Source organism: Bufo bufo, chromosome 3 (assembly GCF_905171765.1).
Source record: "Bufo bufo chromosome 3, aBufBuf1.1, whole genome shotgun sequence".
Lineage (NCBI taxonomy): Eukaryota > Metazoa > Chordata > Amphibia > Anura > Bufonidae > Bufo > Bufo bufo.
Window position 1 is genome coordinate 301,116,710 of NC_053391.1, and position 15,973 is coordinate 301,132,682.

General features: G+C 42.2%; 1 protein-coding gene across 1 annotated transcript in view; it reads right to left on the reverse strand.

Moving 5' to 3' along the window:
• The window catches only part of HEATR6 (HEAT repeat containing 6), a 117,539-nt gene that overhangs the window by 83,699 nt on the left and 17,867 nt on the right, over nt 1–15,973 (reverse strand). Inside the window, exon 3 of the mRNA XM_040424214.1 lies at nt 7,718–7,858. Coding sequence (XP_040280148.1) covers nt 7,718–7,858 — 141 coding nt within the window. The remainder of the gene's footprint in view (nt 1–7,717; nt 7,859–15,973) is intronic.

Sequence of the window (15,973 nt, forward strand, 5' to 3'; positions counted from 1 at the left end):
AAAAGTTTTTGACATTCCAAATATATTCTCACTTTGTGGAATATTTTGGAATGAAGGGGGATTTGTCGTGCATTTTCATAAATGTACAATCTTATCTAAAGATATTATAGTCTAAATAGCAATGCCCATTGCCTTTAAGTGTAATCACAGATTGAACCAGAGTCTGATATTTCTCTATAGGATTGAAACAGGCCGAGATGAGGTTATGCTGAGTTCAGTTTGGGAACATGTTTGTGGGGACATAGAGTATATTGTCTTTTAAAATTATAGTGAGCAGATGTAGTATATCCGTTAATACTATAATGGGCCCTACAGACATGTATCTGTGAGAAACAACCATTTGAATAGCAATGTATTATTTTACTTCATTACAAAATCATTAGGGAGGTCTACTTTGTAGAAAGCATTGGGTGTATGAATGTCCCATTCATGTCTTCATAATTATATTCTATATATTCCTGTGTGGTGTATTTAAATTTGCAACATATCTTAACCAATGACTTATATAATATGTCATCTATGTATAACAGTGTATCGATGTGTGTATATATATATATATATATATATATATATATATATATATAATTTAGAATATATATTTTATGCCGTATATATCCCACTGACCATATAGACTTTTAAGGTTTAGAAAAGTATTGGAGTTGCCTTCCTACTAATTGGTTTTCATGAGGAGAGCTAAATATTATTAGCCAGCCATGTAGGCAAGTTAATGAATCCGGATGTTAAGTAAAAGGAACCATTGTCCATTGTCCCTAAGAAGACAGTAGGAGATGGTGACTCCAACATGTCTAGATTAGGGGTAATTAAAATGTCGGGAAGAAACCCTTAATACTGATGTATGTTCAAGAGGTTAATAAGGTCATTATTAGATATTTAGAATTAATGTTGGAATTGTTATGTAGTACAACAGTGCCATCTAGAGGTAAATTGATAATAGTATGGCATTTTCACCAGTGTTCCAAGGGTTAAAATGACATCATTGGTATCTGCATACGAACACACCCATCTTGTCTGATTGGAGATCCCTAATCTAGAAGGGGAGGAATTCTTAGATAACATGGGGTATAAACTATGCATGTAAGAGGTTAGGAGATCTATCTATCTAGCTATCTATCCAGCTATCTACACTCTTCAACTGAAACAACTGCAACTAACAATTTACTTCAACAACAAAAAGAAACTTGGATTAATTTTTGTCCACTGGAAGAGTTTTAAGAACTGATCACACCCGAAATCTGTCCATCCTTGACTTGGTAACGTATGTTATATATTTTTGCTTGTGATATTATTAAGATATTCCTCTCAGCGTATAGTCAAGTGTTTCCATATTGTGGGAACGTATAGTGTTAATCACCTCCCTAATGCTAGTTGTCCTCTTAGCAAAGATGCATATTGCTAATGGGAGATTAGACATTATCTGAGTAGAGGAAAACTCTGGGAAATTATATTTCCATAGTCTGGTTGCTGAGTGGGATATAATATCATATTAATATCATTTATATTTTTGATTGTCATAGGCTGAGACAGAGTCAAGGGACAACATTTATTGTTCTTGTATTAATCTGTATTTTGTCATGTTACAACCTATTGGTAAACAGAAAATCCTGAGCTTGTCTTGATGTATTAAGTATTGGTCTGTTTGATAAAGAAATTATTATTTATTTCTTATCATATGTTACTTTTAATAATTCTGTGCTGGTGAGAAAGTGATAGTGGATTATACCACCATCTAGTGGTGGTTTATTGGTACTGCGTCAATTTGTCTATCCATTGATCTTATGTCAGTTTTATATTGGAATTTTACTCATTTATAAATAAATTGTTACATATATTTGGTATAATTGATTGCCCCTTTGTTTTCATTAATTGCATAAATTAAATTTAGAGTCTCAAGATAAAAGAAAGGCGTTTTATGTCCGCCTAGCGGATTTCCTGACTGATTTCCATTTTTTATTATTTTATTAATTTTTATATTTTTATATAAAATATTTATATTTTATATAAAAGATATACCTTGACAACACCAACAACCATGCCACGCTCAAAATTGCTTAAATCCCCTTTCTTTCCCATTCTGACATTCAGTTTGGAGTTCAGGAGATTGTCTGGACCAGGACCACCCCCCTAAATGCATTGAAGCAACTGCCATGTGATTGGTTGACTAGATAATAGCATTAATGAGAAATAGAACAGGTGTTCCTAATAATTCTTTAGGTGAGTGTATATAATTTATTTTTAATTTAATTTTTTGCAACACCCGTGAATACACAGAACCAACACCATAGGGAGGGAATAAGGAACGGTGCTGTCATGGGGTCAGGAAAATCTGATTACCGGTAAGTGTAATCATCGTTTTTCCCCTCCCCACGACAGCACCTTAGAGAGAGATTAGAGAGATAAATCAAGGGTGGGAAACAGCTCCCAAAACCTTAGTACCGAATAATAAGTCAGAGATGGAATCAAAGTTGAAGCCTGTAGAGCTTATAAAAAGTAGAGGGAGAAGACCAGGTAGCAGCCCGGCAAATTTGTTCAATAGATACACTGGCCCTCTCTCCGCCCAAGAAGTTAACACCGCTCTAGTGGAAAGAGCTCTCAAAGAGATAGGTTGAGGAACTCCGGACACAGAATATGCCATAGGGAGGACTTCTCTGATCCATCTAGCAATCGAAGCAGTTTTACCTTTCTTAGCCCCACCAAAAAGAATGAACAAGGCTGATGACTTTCTCCAGACTTAGTGACCTCTAGGTATTGTATGATACACCTTCTGACATCGATAGAATGCAATTCTTTTTCTTTGTCATCCTTGTGATCTGAAAAAAAAGCTGGGAGAACTATCTCCTGCGATCTATTTGCTCTAGATCAGGGATCTCAAACTGCGGCCCTCCAGCTGTTGCAAAACTACAACTCCCACAATGCCCGGACAGCCTACAGGTATCAGCCTACAGCAGGGAATTGTGGGAGTTGTAGTTTTGCAACAGCTGGAGGGCCGGAGTTTGAGATGCCTGCTCTAGATGGAACCTAGAAAAACCTGGGTCTGGTCTTAACACTACTCTGTCTACCCTGATTGACATGAAAGGGGGGTTGATGGAAATATCCCTCGAAGGGATATTTAGTTAAGGCATTTAAGACTAAATTCAGATCCCATGGCGGGAACCTGGGGCCTTTCACTGGTACCATCCTGTCAACTGCCTTAAAAATCTCACTACCCACAAATCCATTGCTAAATTTCTCCTACCCAATACCGAAAGTGCAGAAACTTGAACTCGCAGAGTGCTTTTTGCAAATCCCAAGGATAAACCTTTTTGGAGGAATTCAAGCACCTGTGACACCGAGAATTCCAAGGGCCACGAAACTCTCTCCATACCTAGGAAGGACAAAAAGTTTTGCCACACTCTAGCATAAATTACATTAGTTACTTCCTTCCTGCTCTTCATTAGAGTAGAGACTAATTTCCTTTGAGAACCCCTGACTGGCTAGAAATGACCTCTCAAATTCCACGCCGAAAGATGTAGAGACCCCACCTTTGGGTGGAACACAGGACCCTGTGATAATCGGTCCGGGATTTCTGGCAGAATCCAGGGGTCCGAGATTGACATGGCTCTCAGTAGCGAAAATCATGCCCTTCTCGGCCAAAAAGGTGCTATCAGGATTACTCTTGCCCTTTCGTACCTGATCTTTTTCAGAACCAACGGTATTAGCTGTAGGGGAGGGAATGCATATCCCAGAGGAAAATCCCACCTCTGGAGAAAGGCATCAACTCCAGATGGGCAGTCTTTTGGACTGAGGGAAAAAAAGCTCTTGACCTTCCTGTCCTCCCTTTTAGCAAACATGTCTACAGATGGACGACCCCACAGATCTATCTGCGCAAAAACAGCTGGATTTAGCATCCACTCTCCCTGCCGCAACCTGTGTCGGCTCAAAAAATCTGCTTGGATATTTTCTACTCCTCTTATGTGGAAGGCAGAAAGATGAACTACCTTCCATCTCCCTGAATATCCATTCTGTCTCTTTTAGCAACGTTTCTGACCTGGTTCCCCCTTGGCGATTCAGGTACGAAACCACTGTCTAATTGTGGGGCATTACCCTGATATGCTCGTTCTGGATTTCCGGCAAAACCGCCCTTAGTGGCAGAAGAACAGCTCGTAACTCTTTTCGGTTGGAAGAGAAAAACCTCTGACCCTGGGACCACTCTCCCTGAAACAACTGGTCCTTGACGTGAGCCCCCCAACCCCAGGGACTGGCGTCCGTTGTCACTACAACTGGGTCCGGATAGGACCAAGGCACCCCCTGGATTAGATTTCTCGAATCTATCCACTAATCTAGGGATATCAAGGTTTGTCTTGACACGGTCAAGATTGACTCCAAGGATATTCCTCTCTGCCTCATTGTGGTCAAAATATCTCTTTGTAGCTGGCGAGAATGCCACTGGGCCCACTGTACTGCCGGAATGCAAGACATTAGGACTCCTAGTGGTGACATGGCTTTTCTTATGGTTAAGGGTTCTTCTGTTTGGACTCTCTGCACTCCCTGCTGAACACGGACTATATTCTCCTCCGGTCCTTTCTCGTACGGAGTACAGAAGTAGGCCTAAGAACACCTGATTTGTAGACGGCTACATTCTGGATTTCTGCATGTTCAACATCCACCCTAGACTTTTCAGAATCCTCACCACCTGCTCTACCCCTCCTATGCCCGCATCTTGTGATTGAGCTACCACCAGGAAATCGTCCAAATAAGGTAGGAACGTGATGTTCTCCTTTCGAATTAAAGAGGCCATCTCCGCCAACAACTTGGTAAAAATTTGCTGTGCCATAGAGAGGCCAAACGGTAATGCTTGAAACTGAAAGTGAAGGATCTGGAGCTCTGTCCTTATCGCTATCCTGAGAAATTTTTTATGGTCTGGGTGGATGGGAGTATGGTGATAAGCATCTTTCAAATACAGAACCGCCATATGACAGCCCGGAAACAAAAGATGAATCGCTGATCTGATTGTCTCCATTTTGAATTTCCTGACCTTCAAAAATTTGTTCTGATGTTTTAAATTTATGATTGCCCGAAATGAACCATCCAGTTTCTTTACTAGGAACCCCTTGACCTCTCTAGCACCGGAACTGGAACCACACACTTTTGCTTATCAACTTGTTTATTTCTTCCATCAATGCCTGTGAGGATTTTGTAATCCTAAAACTTTCTGGCGGATTGCTTTTGAATTCTAGCTTTAATCCGTGTCATAAGAGATCTATCAGCCATGTTCCTGCAATTTTTTCCCAAGCAGGTAGGAAGAATTTCAATCTTCCTCCTACTGGGAACATGGCGTCATTGTTTGGATTGCTTATCCGAACAAGTGGAGGCTGATCCGAACAAGAAGCCTTTATTCCCCGAAGGCCTGGTTCTCGTTCCCTGTTCTCCAGCCTGTCTTTTCCTCTGAAATCTGGACGATGTCCGAAAGGGCCGTTTATTGCTCTTAAATTGAGCAAAAGACTCCTGTGGGAACTTTTTCTTCCTATCCGCCGCTTTCTCAAGCAGAGCGTCCAGTTCTGGCCCAAACAAAAACTGACCTTTACAAGGAATAACACATAATCTCAATTTGGAGGGCATGTCTCCACCCTTCCAATTCTTCAGCCATAGCGCACGGCGTGCAGAATTAGAGAGGGAGGCCGCTCTGGCCTCCAATCTCACAGCGTCCATATCATCCTCCGAAAAGAAATCTACTGCTTTTTGGAAGGTAGGAATGGAGGCCAACAATTGCTCCCTTGGACATTTGTCCCTGATCTGACTTTCTAGCCTATTCAACCAAACTGACATAAATCTAGCCGTTATAGTGGCGGCTATGCTAGGTCTGAAAGAAGCAGCCGAAGCCTCCCATGTATTTTTAAGGGACGAGTCAATCCTCTTGTCCAAAGGATCTTTTAGCAAACCCATAGCCTCAAAGGGCAATGATGACTTTTTGGATATTTTAAAAATCGCCACATCCAGTTTTGAGGCTTTATCCCAAGAAGTTGACATTTCTTCCTCAAATGGATATTTTCTCTTAAAAGGTCTTAGATATAAAGGGCTTTTTATCGGGTTTTTTCCACTTTTTTTCAATTGCCGCCGTAATACTTTAATGCAATGGGGAAACATCTTCGTTTTTTCTCCCTAAGATTTCCAAAGACAGTCTGCCACCAACTTATCTTCCTTGATATCTTCTAACTCTAGCATGAATCTAATTACTTTAAGCAATTTATCCATATCCTCCGCCGGGAACAAAAAATGTTCTCCTCTTACTTCCCCTGAGGAGGAGGAATTGTCTGAATCCTCGTCTCCAAAAGGAGTCTCACTGTCTTCTGATGAGTCAATCTCTGACTCCACCTGCTCTATTGATTTCTTATGTTTTTTTACAGGCTTTTAAGGAGACTTTTACTTCTGATCTGATAAGAGACTTCAAGTCTTTCAAGAAACTTGGTGTCTCATCTGCCACCGTCTTCTCGATACATTGTTGGCAAAGCTTCTTTGAATATGAAGATGACAGCGGACATTTACATATAGCACACTTTATTTTTTCTCTTGGCCACCACCTTCTTAAGCGCCATCTATAGAGAAAAAAAATATATCCATATCTAAGGAAACAACCTTAACCCTTTAAGGAACAATCCATTAGATCTCACAATACCGGTGGCTGAATTTCAATATCCGTATTTTCAGACCTCTTTTCTTCTCCCATAGCTGCAGTTATACCTGCATACAATCCAATATAACACCAATTATCATTTGCTAAACATAGCATACCTCTCGCCTGAGAACTTGCCTCCATCTTTGCAGACCCACCATGCACCGGATGCCACTTGGAGCAAACAGATATGCCAGCCAAATCCCCAGAGCCTCTCTATCTGAGATCCGCCTGGACGCCGAACAACATGTTGCCGGAATTTTAAAAGCCGCGCTGAATGCCGAACTTCCGGTCACCTGACCGGAAGAGCTCGGTCGTGGAACACAAGGACATCCTGCTGACGTCAACACTCTGCCTTACCTACGACTCGGCTGCTGGCGTCCCGGTGCTTCTGTGATATGGTAGGCCTTCTTGCCACGCTTGCTACCTGGTGTGGCCACACTCGCCTGAGGGATCCACAACCGCCTGCCCCCTTGGAGAAACAGACGGCCTCCTGGACTACCGCCGATCTCCTGGCCCCTCCAACCCAAGCCTATGGGTGATGGACCTCTGGCAGGTAACTTTATCCTGCCCATGACCCTCTGGTAGCTAACAGGGCTTCCTAGTCATGGACACCTGAAAAACAAACTGCAGGCCTCCCGCTCCAGGACAGGAAACCTCACTGAGGTGGGAGAGTGGCTCCACCTTTTTTATGCTGCAGGTTTCCTGTTCTGGGAGGCGGAGCCATCTCTGTAAGGTGCTGTCGTGGGGAGGGGAAAATGCATAATACTTATTGAATTCGTCTGCAAATGAAATTAAAAGTGTAATTCATGTGTTTAGGGTAACACAATGAACATTTAGAAACGCTCAGTGAGGGTAGCATAGTAGAGGTGACAGGTTCCCTTTAAGAAGGATTACAAATCGAACATTAGCTACAAATATACAAACCATCATATTATATAAAACACTGGATTTACATATATTTATCTTTTTTTTTTAGCTATGAAATAATGCTATGTTATTAATGAAGCCAATGAGCCGAATAAGTTATATACAATCTACAATGCTTACCTTCTGGCATTTGTGCCCGTTGGTGTACACCAATGCTGCCAATGCATGCAGAATCTCCACATGTGTCCAAGAGCTACATTGTTTCAAGGCAGAAATAGAAAACCCGAGGAGAAAATCCAAATTCTTCTCATCGACAATCACCTGTCACCAAAGGCAGAAATCATCAAAATTTACTGTGGATCAAACAGATCCTGATGAAAAAAATACATATAATTATACAGCTCATAAAATAGTCAAGGAGTAAATTATTCATGTTAGCGCACGCTGCAGAGTGCGATCTTCTTAGCTTCTTTTATTTATTAGGCATGTTCTACATAACACGGCTTCACAAAATGATAAACATGTTGGCCCAAAAAAGACAGATTAAGGCATGCATTAGCTCTTCATCTATCTATCCAGATATATTGTTCACCTAAGCAACTAGTAAATCTGGTTAGGGCCTCATTCACACCTGCCTATTTGTCCAGATCTTCTGTCCGTATGGAGCAGATCCTACATACATAAGGATGTACATGTTTCATTGGATATAGACACATTCAGTACAATTAACTATGCAGCATGCTTCATCGGATGATACATGATGGTCCTATGTTTCTCAGTGGAGAAAAGTACATATCCGCAGTGTGGGTCCCTATTTTACAAGTGTATAGTATCCCTATTTGTATCTTCAACATGGGCAACATGCTGATAACTAAACAGATACAAACATGGTTAAAAACAAAAACCACTGAGTGTAAACTAAAATACTGAGCTAAAACTAGCTTCAGGCTGCCTTAAGGGGGTTATCCCATGCCGAATGTAAAAATGAAAACCAGACATCATATAGCACACGACTGTCTCTTTCTGACAAAGCTAGAACCAGCCCTGTACCTCTCATGGATCTAGAGATCTCCCCATTCATTGCTCTAGATTTATATCAAGCTGACAGCTCGAGGAGAGTGTCTTTTCTGCTGTAACTAAGGGGGCGTGTCTCAGCTCACCCTATCACAGCTCAGGAGGCAGTTGCAGGATGAAACTGAGCATGTGCGGCCTTCTCAGTGAGCTGGCAAAGAATTAGGAAAAAAAATACAGCAGGTGGCGCTATACAGATACATTATATTGAATAACTCAGTGGCTATGCTAAATTTTTTATTACATGCAATTACAAAAGTATTCAGATCCAGATGCTGGTTTGAAAACTATAGAATATTTTTTGTGGGACAACCCCTTTAACCACCTCAGCCCCCAGTGCTTAAACACCCTGAAAGACCAGGCCACTTTTTACACTTCTGACCTACACTACTTTCACCGTTTATTGCTCGGTCATGCAACTTACCACCCAAATGAATTTTACCTCCTTTTCTTCTCACTAATAGAGCTTTCATTTGGTGGTATTTCATTGCTGCTGACATTTTAACTTTTTTTGTTATTAATCGAAATTTAACGATTTTTTTGCAAAAAAATGACATTTTTCACTTTCAGTTGTAAAATTTTGCAAAATAAACGACATCCATATAGAAATTTTGCTCTAAATTTATTGTTCTACATGTCTTTGATAAAAAAAAAATGTTTGGGTAAAAAAAAAATGGTTTGGGTAAAAGTTAAAGCGTTTACAAACTATGGTACAAAAATGTGAATTTCCGCTTTTTGAAGCAGCTCTGACTTTCTGAGCACCTGTCATGTTTCCTGAGGTTCTACAATGCCCAGACAGTACAAACACCCCACAAATGACCCCATTTCGGAAAGTACACACCCTAAGGTATTCGCTGATGGGCATAGTGAGTTCATAGAACTTTTTATTTTTTGTCACAAGTTAGCGGAAAATGATGATTTTTTTTTTTTTTTTTTTTTTTTCTTACAAAGTCTCATATTCCACTAACTTGTGACAAAAAATAAAAAGTTCTATGAACTCACTATGCCCATCACGAAATATCTTGGGGTCTCTTCTTTCCAAAAAGGGGTCACTTGTGGGGTAGTTATACTGCCCTGGCATTCTAGGGGCCCAAATGTGTGGTAAGGAGTTTGAAATCAAATTCTGTAAAAAATGACCTGTGAAATCCGAAAGGTGCTCTTTGGAATATGGGCCCCTTTGCCCACCTAGGCTGCAAAAAAGTGTCACACATCTGGTATCTCCGTACTCAGGAGAAGGTGGGGAATGTGTTTTGGGGTGTCATTTTACATATACCCATGCTGGGTGAGAGAAATATCTTGGCAAAAGACAACTTTTCCCATTTTTTTTATACAAAGTTGGCATTTGACCAAGATATTTATCTCACCCAGCATGGGTATATGTAAAAAGACACCCCAAAACACATTCCTCAACTTCTCCTGAATACAGAGATACCAGATGTGTGACACTTTTTTGCAGCCTAGGTGGGCAAAGGGGCCCATATTCCAAAGAGCACCTTTCGGATTTCACAGGTCATTTTTTACTGAATTTGATTTCAAACTCCTTACCACACATTTGGGCCCCTAGAATGCCAGGGCAGTATAACTACCCCACAAGTGACCCCATTTTGGAAAGAAGAGACCCCAAGGTATTCGCTGATGGGCATAGTGAGTTCATGGAAGTTTTTATTTTTTGTCACAAGTTAGTGGAATATGAGACTTTGTATGAATGAAAAAAAAATAAAATAAAATAAAAAATCAATCATTTTCCACTAACTTGTGACAAAAAATAAAAAATTCTAGGAACTCGCCATGCCCCTCACGGAATACCTTGGGGTCTCTACTTTCCAAAATGGGGTCACTTGTGGGGTAGTTATACTGCCCTGGCATTTTCCAGGGGCCCTAATGTGTGGTAAGTAGGTAAATGACCTGTGAAATCCGAAAGGTGCTCTTTGGAATGTGGGCCCCTTTGCCCACCTAGGCTGCAAAAAAGTGTCACACATCTGGTATCTCCGTACTCAGGAGAAGGTTGGGAATGTGTTTTGTGGTGTCATTTTACATATACCCATGCTAGGTAAGAGAAATATCTTGGCAAAAGACAACTTTTCCCATTTTTTTATACAAAGTTGGCATTTGACCAAGATATTTATCTCACCCAGCATGGGTATATGTAAAAAGACACCCCAAAACACATTCCTCAACTTCTCCTGAATACAGAGATACCACATGTGTGACACTTTTTTGCAGCCTAGGTGGGCAAAGGTGCCCAAATTCCTTTTAGGAGGGCATTTTTAGACATTTGGATACCAGACTTCTTCTCACACTTTGGGGCCCCTAAAATGCCAGGGCAGTATAAATACCCCACATGTGACCCCATTTTGGAAAGAAGACACCCCAAGGTATTCAATGAGGGGCATGGCGAGTTCATAGAAAAAAAAAAATTTTGGCACAAGTTAGCGGAAATTGATTTTTTTGATTTTGTTCTCACAAAGTCTCCCTTTCCGCTAACTTGGGACAAAAATTTCAATCTTTCATGGACTCAATATGCCCCTCAGCGAATACCTTGGGGTGTCTTCTTTCCAAAATGGGGTCATTTGTGGGGTGTTTGTACTGCCCTGGCATTTGAGGGTCTCCGCAATCATTACATGTATGCCCAGCATTAGGAGTTTCTGCTATTCTCCTTATATTGAGCATACAGGTAATGAGATTTTTTTTTTCCGTTCAGCCTCTGGGCTGAAAGAAAAAAATGAACGGCACAGATTTCTTCATTCGCATCGATCAATGTGGATGAAAAAATCGCTGCCAAAAAAAGAAAAAGGAGGGGAAAGGCGTCTGCCAGGACATAGGAGCTCCGCCCAACATCCATACCCACTTCAGCTCGTATGCCCTGGCAAACCCGATTTCTCCATTCACATCAATCGATGTGGATGAATAAATCATTGCCGGGATTTTTTTTTTTATATATACAAAGTGTTTGCCAAAGTATATGAACACCGCCACCTCCTCAGCTCATATGCCTCGGCAAACATATCTTTTACTGAAGAGGAGAAATCTCGTCTTGCAGCGCCGCATACACTGACTTGCGTGTAATCTGACAGCAGCGCAATGCTTCTGTCCGAATGCACATCAGTGCTGCAGCTAGTCGATCGGTTAGTCCACCTGGAAGGTAAAAAAAAAAAAAAAAAAAAACCAGGCCGCAAAGCAATAACTTTATTAACTTTAGAACAGAACATATTAACTTTTTTTAAACTTTTTAAACTTTACTTACCGGTAATTTTTTTTTTGTTTAGTTTTTTTTTACCTTTATAGAACAAACCTCTCCTTCCCCATGGGACAATGTGCAAAGCGCAAATCGCCCAAAGATGTGGCGAAGTACGTTATGCACTTTATCCCAGGTGAAAGGAGAGGTTTGCAGCAGCTGTGAGTAAAAGGGCCCTAATAGCCCTGTGTGCCTGTCCTGTGAGATGCAATCCCTATGCTAGGTGTACCTCTGTGTGGTACTTCCGGAAACACTCACCTAAGCATAGGGCAGGGTGGTCAGGGCAGTCAGGACAGAAATAGCGGGTGTCACGCCTTATTCCACTCCTGCTACAGACACGACATTTTTTTCGGGGTGGCGGTTGGGTTGAGGTACCAGCAACGACACTGGGGAAATGTCGCTCGTGTAGACGGCTAACTACACTGGTGGATGGGGCCACGGAACCTCCTGGGTAAAGGAGGTTCGCGATGATCTCTTCCTGGAATTTGAGGAAGGATCCTGTTCTCCCAGCCTTACTGTAGAGAACAAAACTATTGTACAGCGCCAATTGAATTAAATATACAGACACCTTCTTATACCAGCGTCTGGTTCTGCGGGAAACTAAATAGGGAGCCAACATCTGGTCACTGAAGTCCACCCCTCCCATGAGCGCATTATAGTCGTGGACTGAGAGGGGCTTTTCAATGACACGGGTTGCCCTTTCAATTTGGATTGTCGTGTCTGCGTGAATGGAGGAGAGCATGTAAACTTCACGCTTGTCTCTCCATTTCACCGCGAGCAGTTCTTCGTTACACAAGGCAGCCCTCTCCCCCCTTGCAAGACGGGTGGTTACAAGCCGTTGGGGGAAGCCCACGCGACTAGTTCGCGCGGTGCCACAGGCGCAAATCCGTTCTAGAAACAAATGCCTAAAGAGGGCCACACTTGTGTAAAAATTGTCCACATAAAGATGGTACCCCTTGCCGAATAACGGTGACACCAAGTCCCAGACTGTCTTCCCACTGCTCCCCAGGTAGTCAGGGCAACCGACCGGCTCCAGGGTCTGATCTTTTCCCTCATAGATCCGAAATTTGTGGGTATAGCCTGTGGCCCTTTCACAGAGCTTATACAATTTGACCCCATACCGGGCACGCTTGCTTGGGATGTATTGTTTGAAGCCAAGGCGCCCGGTAAAATGTATTAGGGACTCGTCTACGCAGATGTTTTGCTCAGGGGTATACAAATCTGCAAATTTCTGGTTGAAATGGTCTATGAGGGGCCGAATTTTGTGGAGCCGGTCAAAAGCTGGGTGGCCTCTGGGACGGGAGGTGGTGTTGTCGCTAAAATGCAGAAAACGCAGGATGGTCTCAAATCGTGTCCTGGACATAGCAGCAGAGAACATGGGCATGTGATGAATTGGGTTCATGGACCAATATGACCGCAATTCATGGTTTTTTGTCAGGCCCATGTTGAGGAGAAGGCCCAGAAAAATTTTAAGTTCGCAAACTTGGACTGGTTTCCACCGGAAAGGCTGGGCATAATAGCTTTCCGGGTTTGCGGTTATAAATTGTGTGGCATACTGGTTGGTCTCTGCCACGACTAAGTCCAAGAGCTCCGCAGTCAAGAACAGCTCAAAAAATCCCAGGGCCGAACCGATTTGAGCCGTCTCAACCCGAACTCCAGACTGGGCGGTGAAAGGGGGAACTACAGGTGCGGCTGAAGTTGGTGACTGCCAATCAGGGTTTGCCAGCACCTCAGGGACTCTAGGGGGTCTACGGGCCTGTCTGCGCGGTGGCTGCGAAGGGGTAACTACTGCACGTGCCACCGTACCAGCTTCAACTGCCCTTCTGGTGCTCGCTACTTCACCATGTTGTACGGCAGTGCTGGTACTAGGTCCAGGAAGGGCTGCGCTGCTGGTGTATGCCTCACCACGTGATCCGGCAGCGACAGCCCCACTCTGCTGCTCTTGAAGCGGATCCTGCGTAACCTGTGGTCTAGCGACACGGGGCCGGGTACGCCTGGTGCTGCCAGGGACCTCCACCTCCTCGTCCGAACTTTGGGTCAGAGAGCCACTGCTTTCCACAGGTTCATATTCTGACCCGCTAGATTCGTCAGATGAGGGTTCCCACTCCTCATCCGACTGGGTCAGAATCCTGTAGGCCTCTTCAGAAGAATACCCCCTGTTTGACATTTTGGACTACTAAATTTAGGGGTATTCCCTGAGACTACCAAAAAAAAAAAAGCAAACCTGTCTTACAAAGGGGAGGCTAGCGAAGTACCGGAGGCCGCTGCGGTTGATAAAAAATATCAAAACTGATTTTTTTATCGCCGCAGTGCATGTAAAGTGAATGTGCAGTGATCAAAAAATAATAATTTTTTGTCACTGCGGTGGGGCGGGTGTGGGTGAACGCACGTGTGGGCGACCGATCAGGCCTGATCGGGCAAACACTGCGTTTTGGGTGGAGGGCGAACTAAAGTGACACTAATACTATTATAGATCTGACCGTGATCAGTTTTGATCACTTACAGATACTATAAAAGTACAAATGCTGATTAGCGATACGCTAATCAGCGAATAAAAGTGACTGCGGTGGGGTGGGCGCTAACTGACGCTAACTACCTAACCAAGGGGCCTAAACTATCCCTAAAACCTAACAGTCAATACCAGTGGAAAAAAAAAAGTGACAGTTTACACTGATCACTTTTTTTCCTTTCACTAGTGATTGACAGGGGCGATCAAAGGGGTGATCAAAGGGTTAATTGGGGTGCAGGGGGGTGATCTGGGGCTAAGGTGTAGTGTTTGGTGTACTCACAGTTCAGTCTGCTCCTGTGCTGGATCCAACCGACGAAAAGGACCAGCACAGGAGCAGAGAAGCCATATAACAGATCATATTTACTAATATGATCTGTTATCTGGCTTGTGATTCGATTTTTTAAAAATCAGCGACGATCATTGGCTGGCAGGTTGCTGATGCAATTCTCCTCGGAATGAAACAACCACCTCCAGGACGCGTCTGTGCGTACAGCAGTCCGGAGGTGGTTAAGACAGTCATACTTTAGCCTCTGTATTCAAAGTTACGTCACCATAGAGTTCTAGTAGTGATAAGAATTAGGTGGAAAAAAAAATGTGGGAGATATAGGTATTGCAGCTGTAATATGAATTCTAAAATGTGTCTGCACTGTAACCATCTGACACCAGTCTTACTCTGTATCTTAACATGTCATTCAGGATGCATGATGCAGTAACTGGGCTATATCAGGTGCACTCAAGTATCTTAAGTAATTCTCAAAATTCAAGAACACCACACCTTGTATTGTATGGTGAATAACTAAAGCTGTGATTAACTGTTCATCATGAGCATCTGTAAAAAGCCTGTTGTACAGGACGTCCTCTACGTTTAACTCAAGTGCCTTGGGATTACCTTCTGCTACATGATCAGTCTTTTATAAGCAGCATAATTATTCCTGGGGGCACCATTCTTGAAAGGACTAGAAATGAATGCTTCTTAGACCAAGTGAACCTGCAGCTCTGGGACGACGATGTTGCGTCTAGTAATATCAGTACAGAGATTTTCTTTGTGTATATACTGTAATGTATAAAGTATTACCCAGGCTACAACTGTGAATACAATGAGGATGAACAAGTAAAGGAGTCAATAGATACATTTTATGAAAACAGTTTAAGGATCCATCATAAGTATACTACAGGGTTGATGCTTTAACTCCTTAAGGACCAGGCCATTTTTTGCAAATCTGACCAGTGTCACTTTAAGTGCTGATAACTTTAAAAAGCTTTGACTTATCCAGGCCATTCTGAGATTGTTTTTTCGTCACATATTGTACTTCATGACACTGGTAAAATGGAGTCAAATAAATTTTTATTTATAAAAAAAAATCCCAAATTTGCAAATTTCTATTTTTCTACTTCTATAATACACATAGTAATACCTACAAAAATAGTTATTACTTTACATTCCCCATATGTCTACTTCATGTTTGGATCATTTTGGGAATGACATTTTAGTTTTTGGGGACATTACAGGGCTTAGAAGTTTAGAAGCAAATCTTGAAATTTTTCTGAAATTTTCAAAAACCCAATTTTTAGGGACCAGTTCAGTATAAAACTGAGTCTACTTCTACAGGGCCTACCAGTA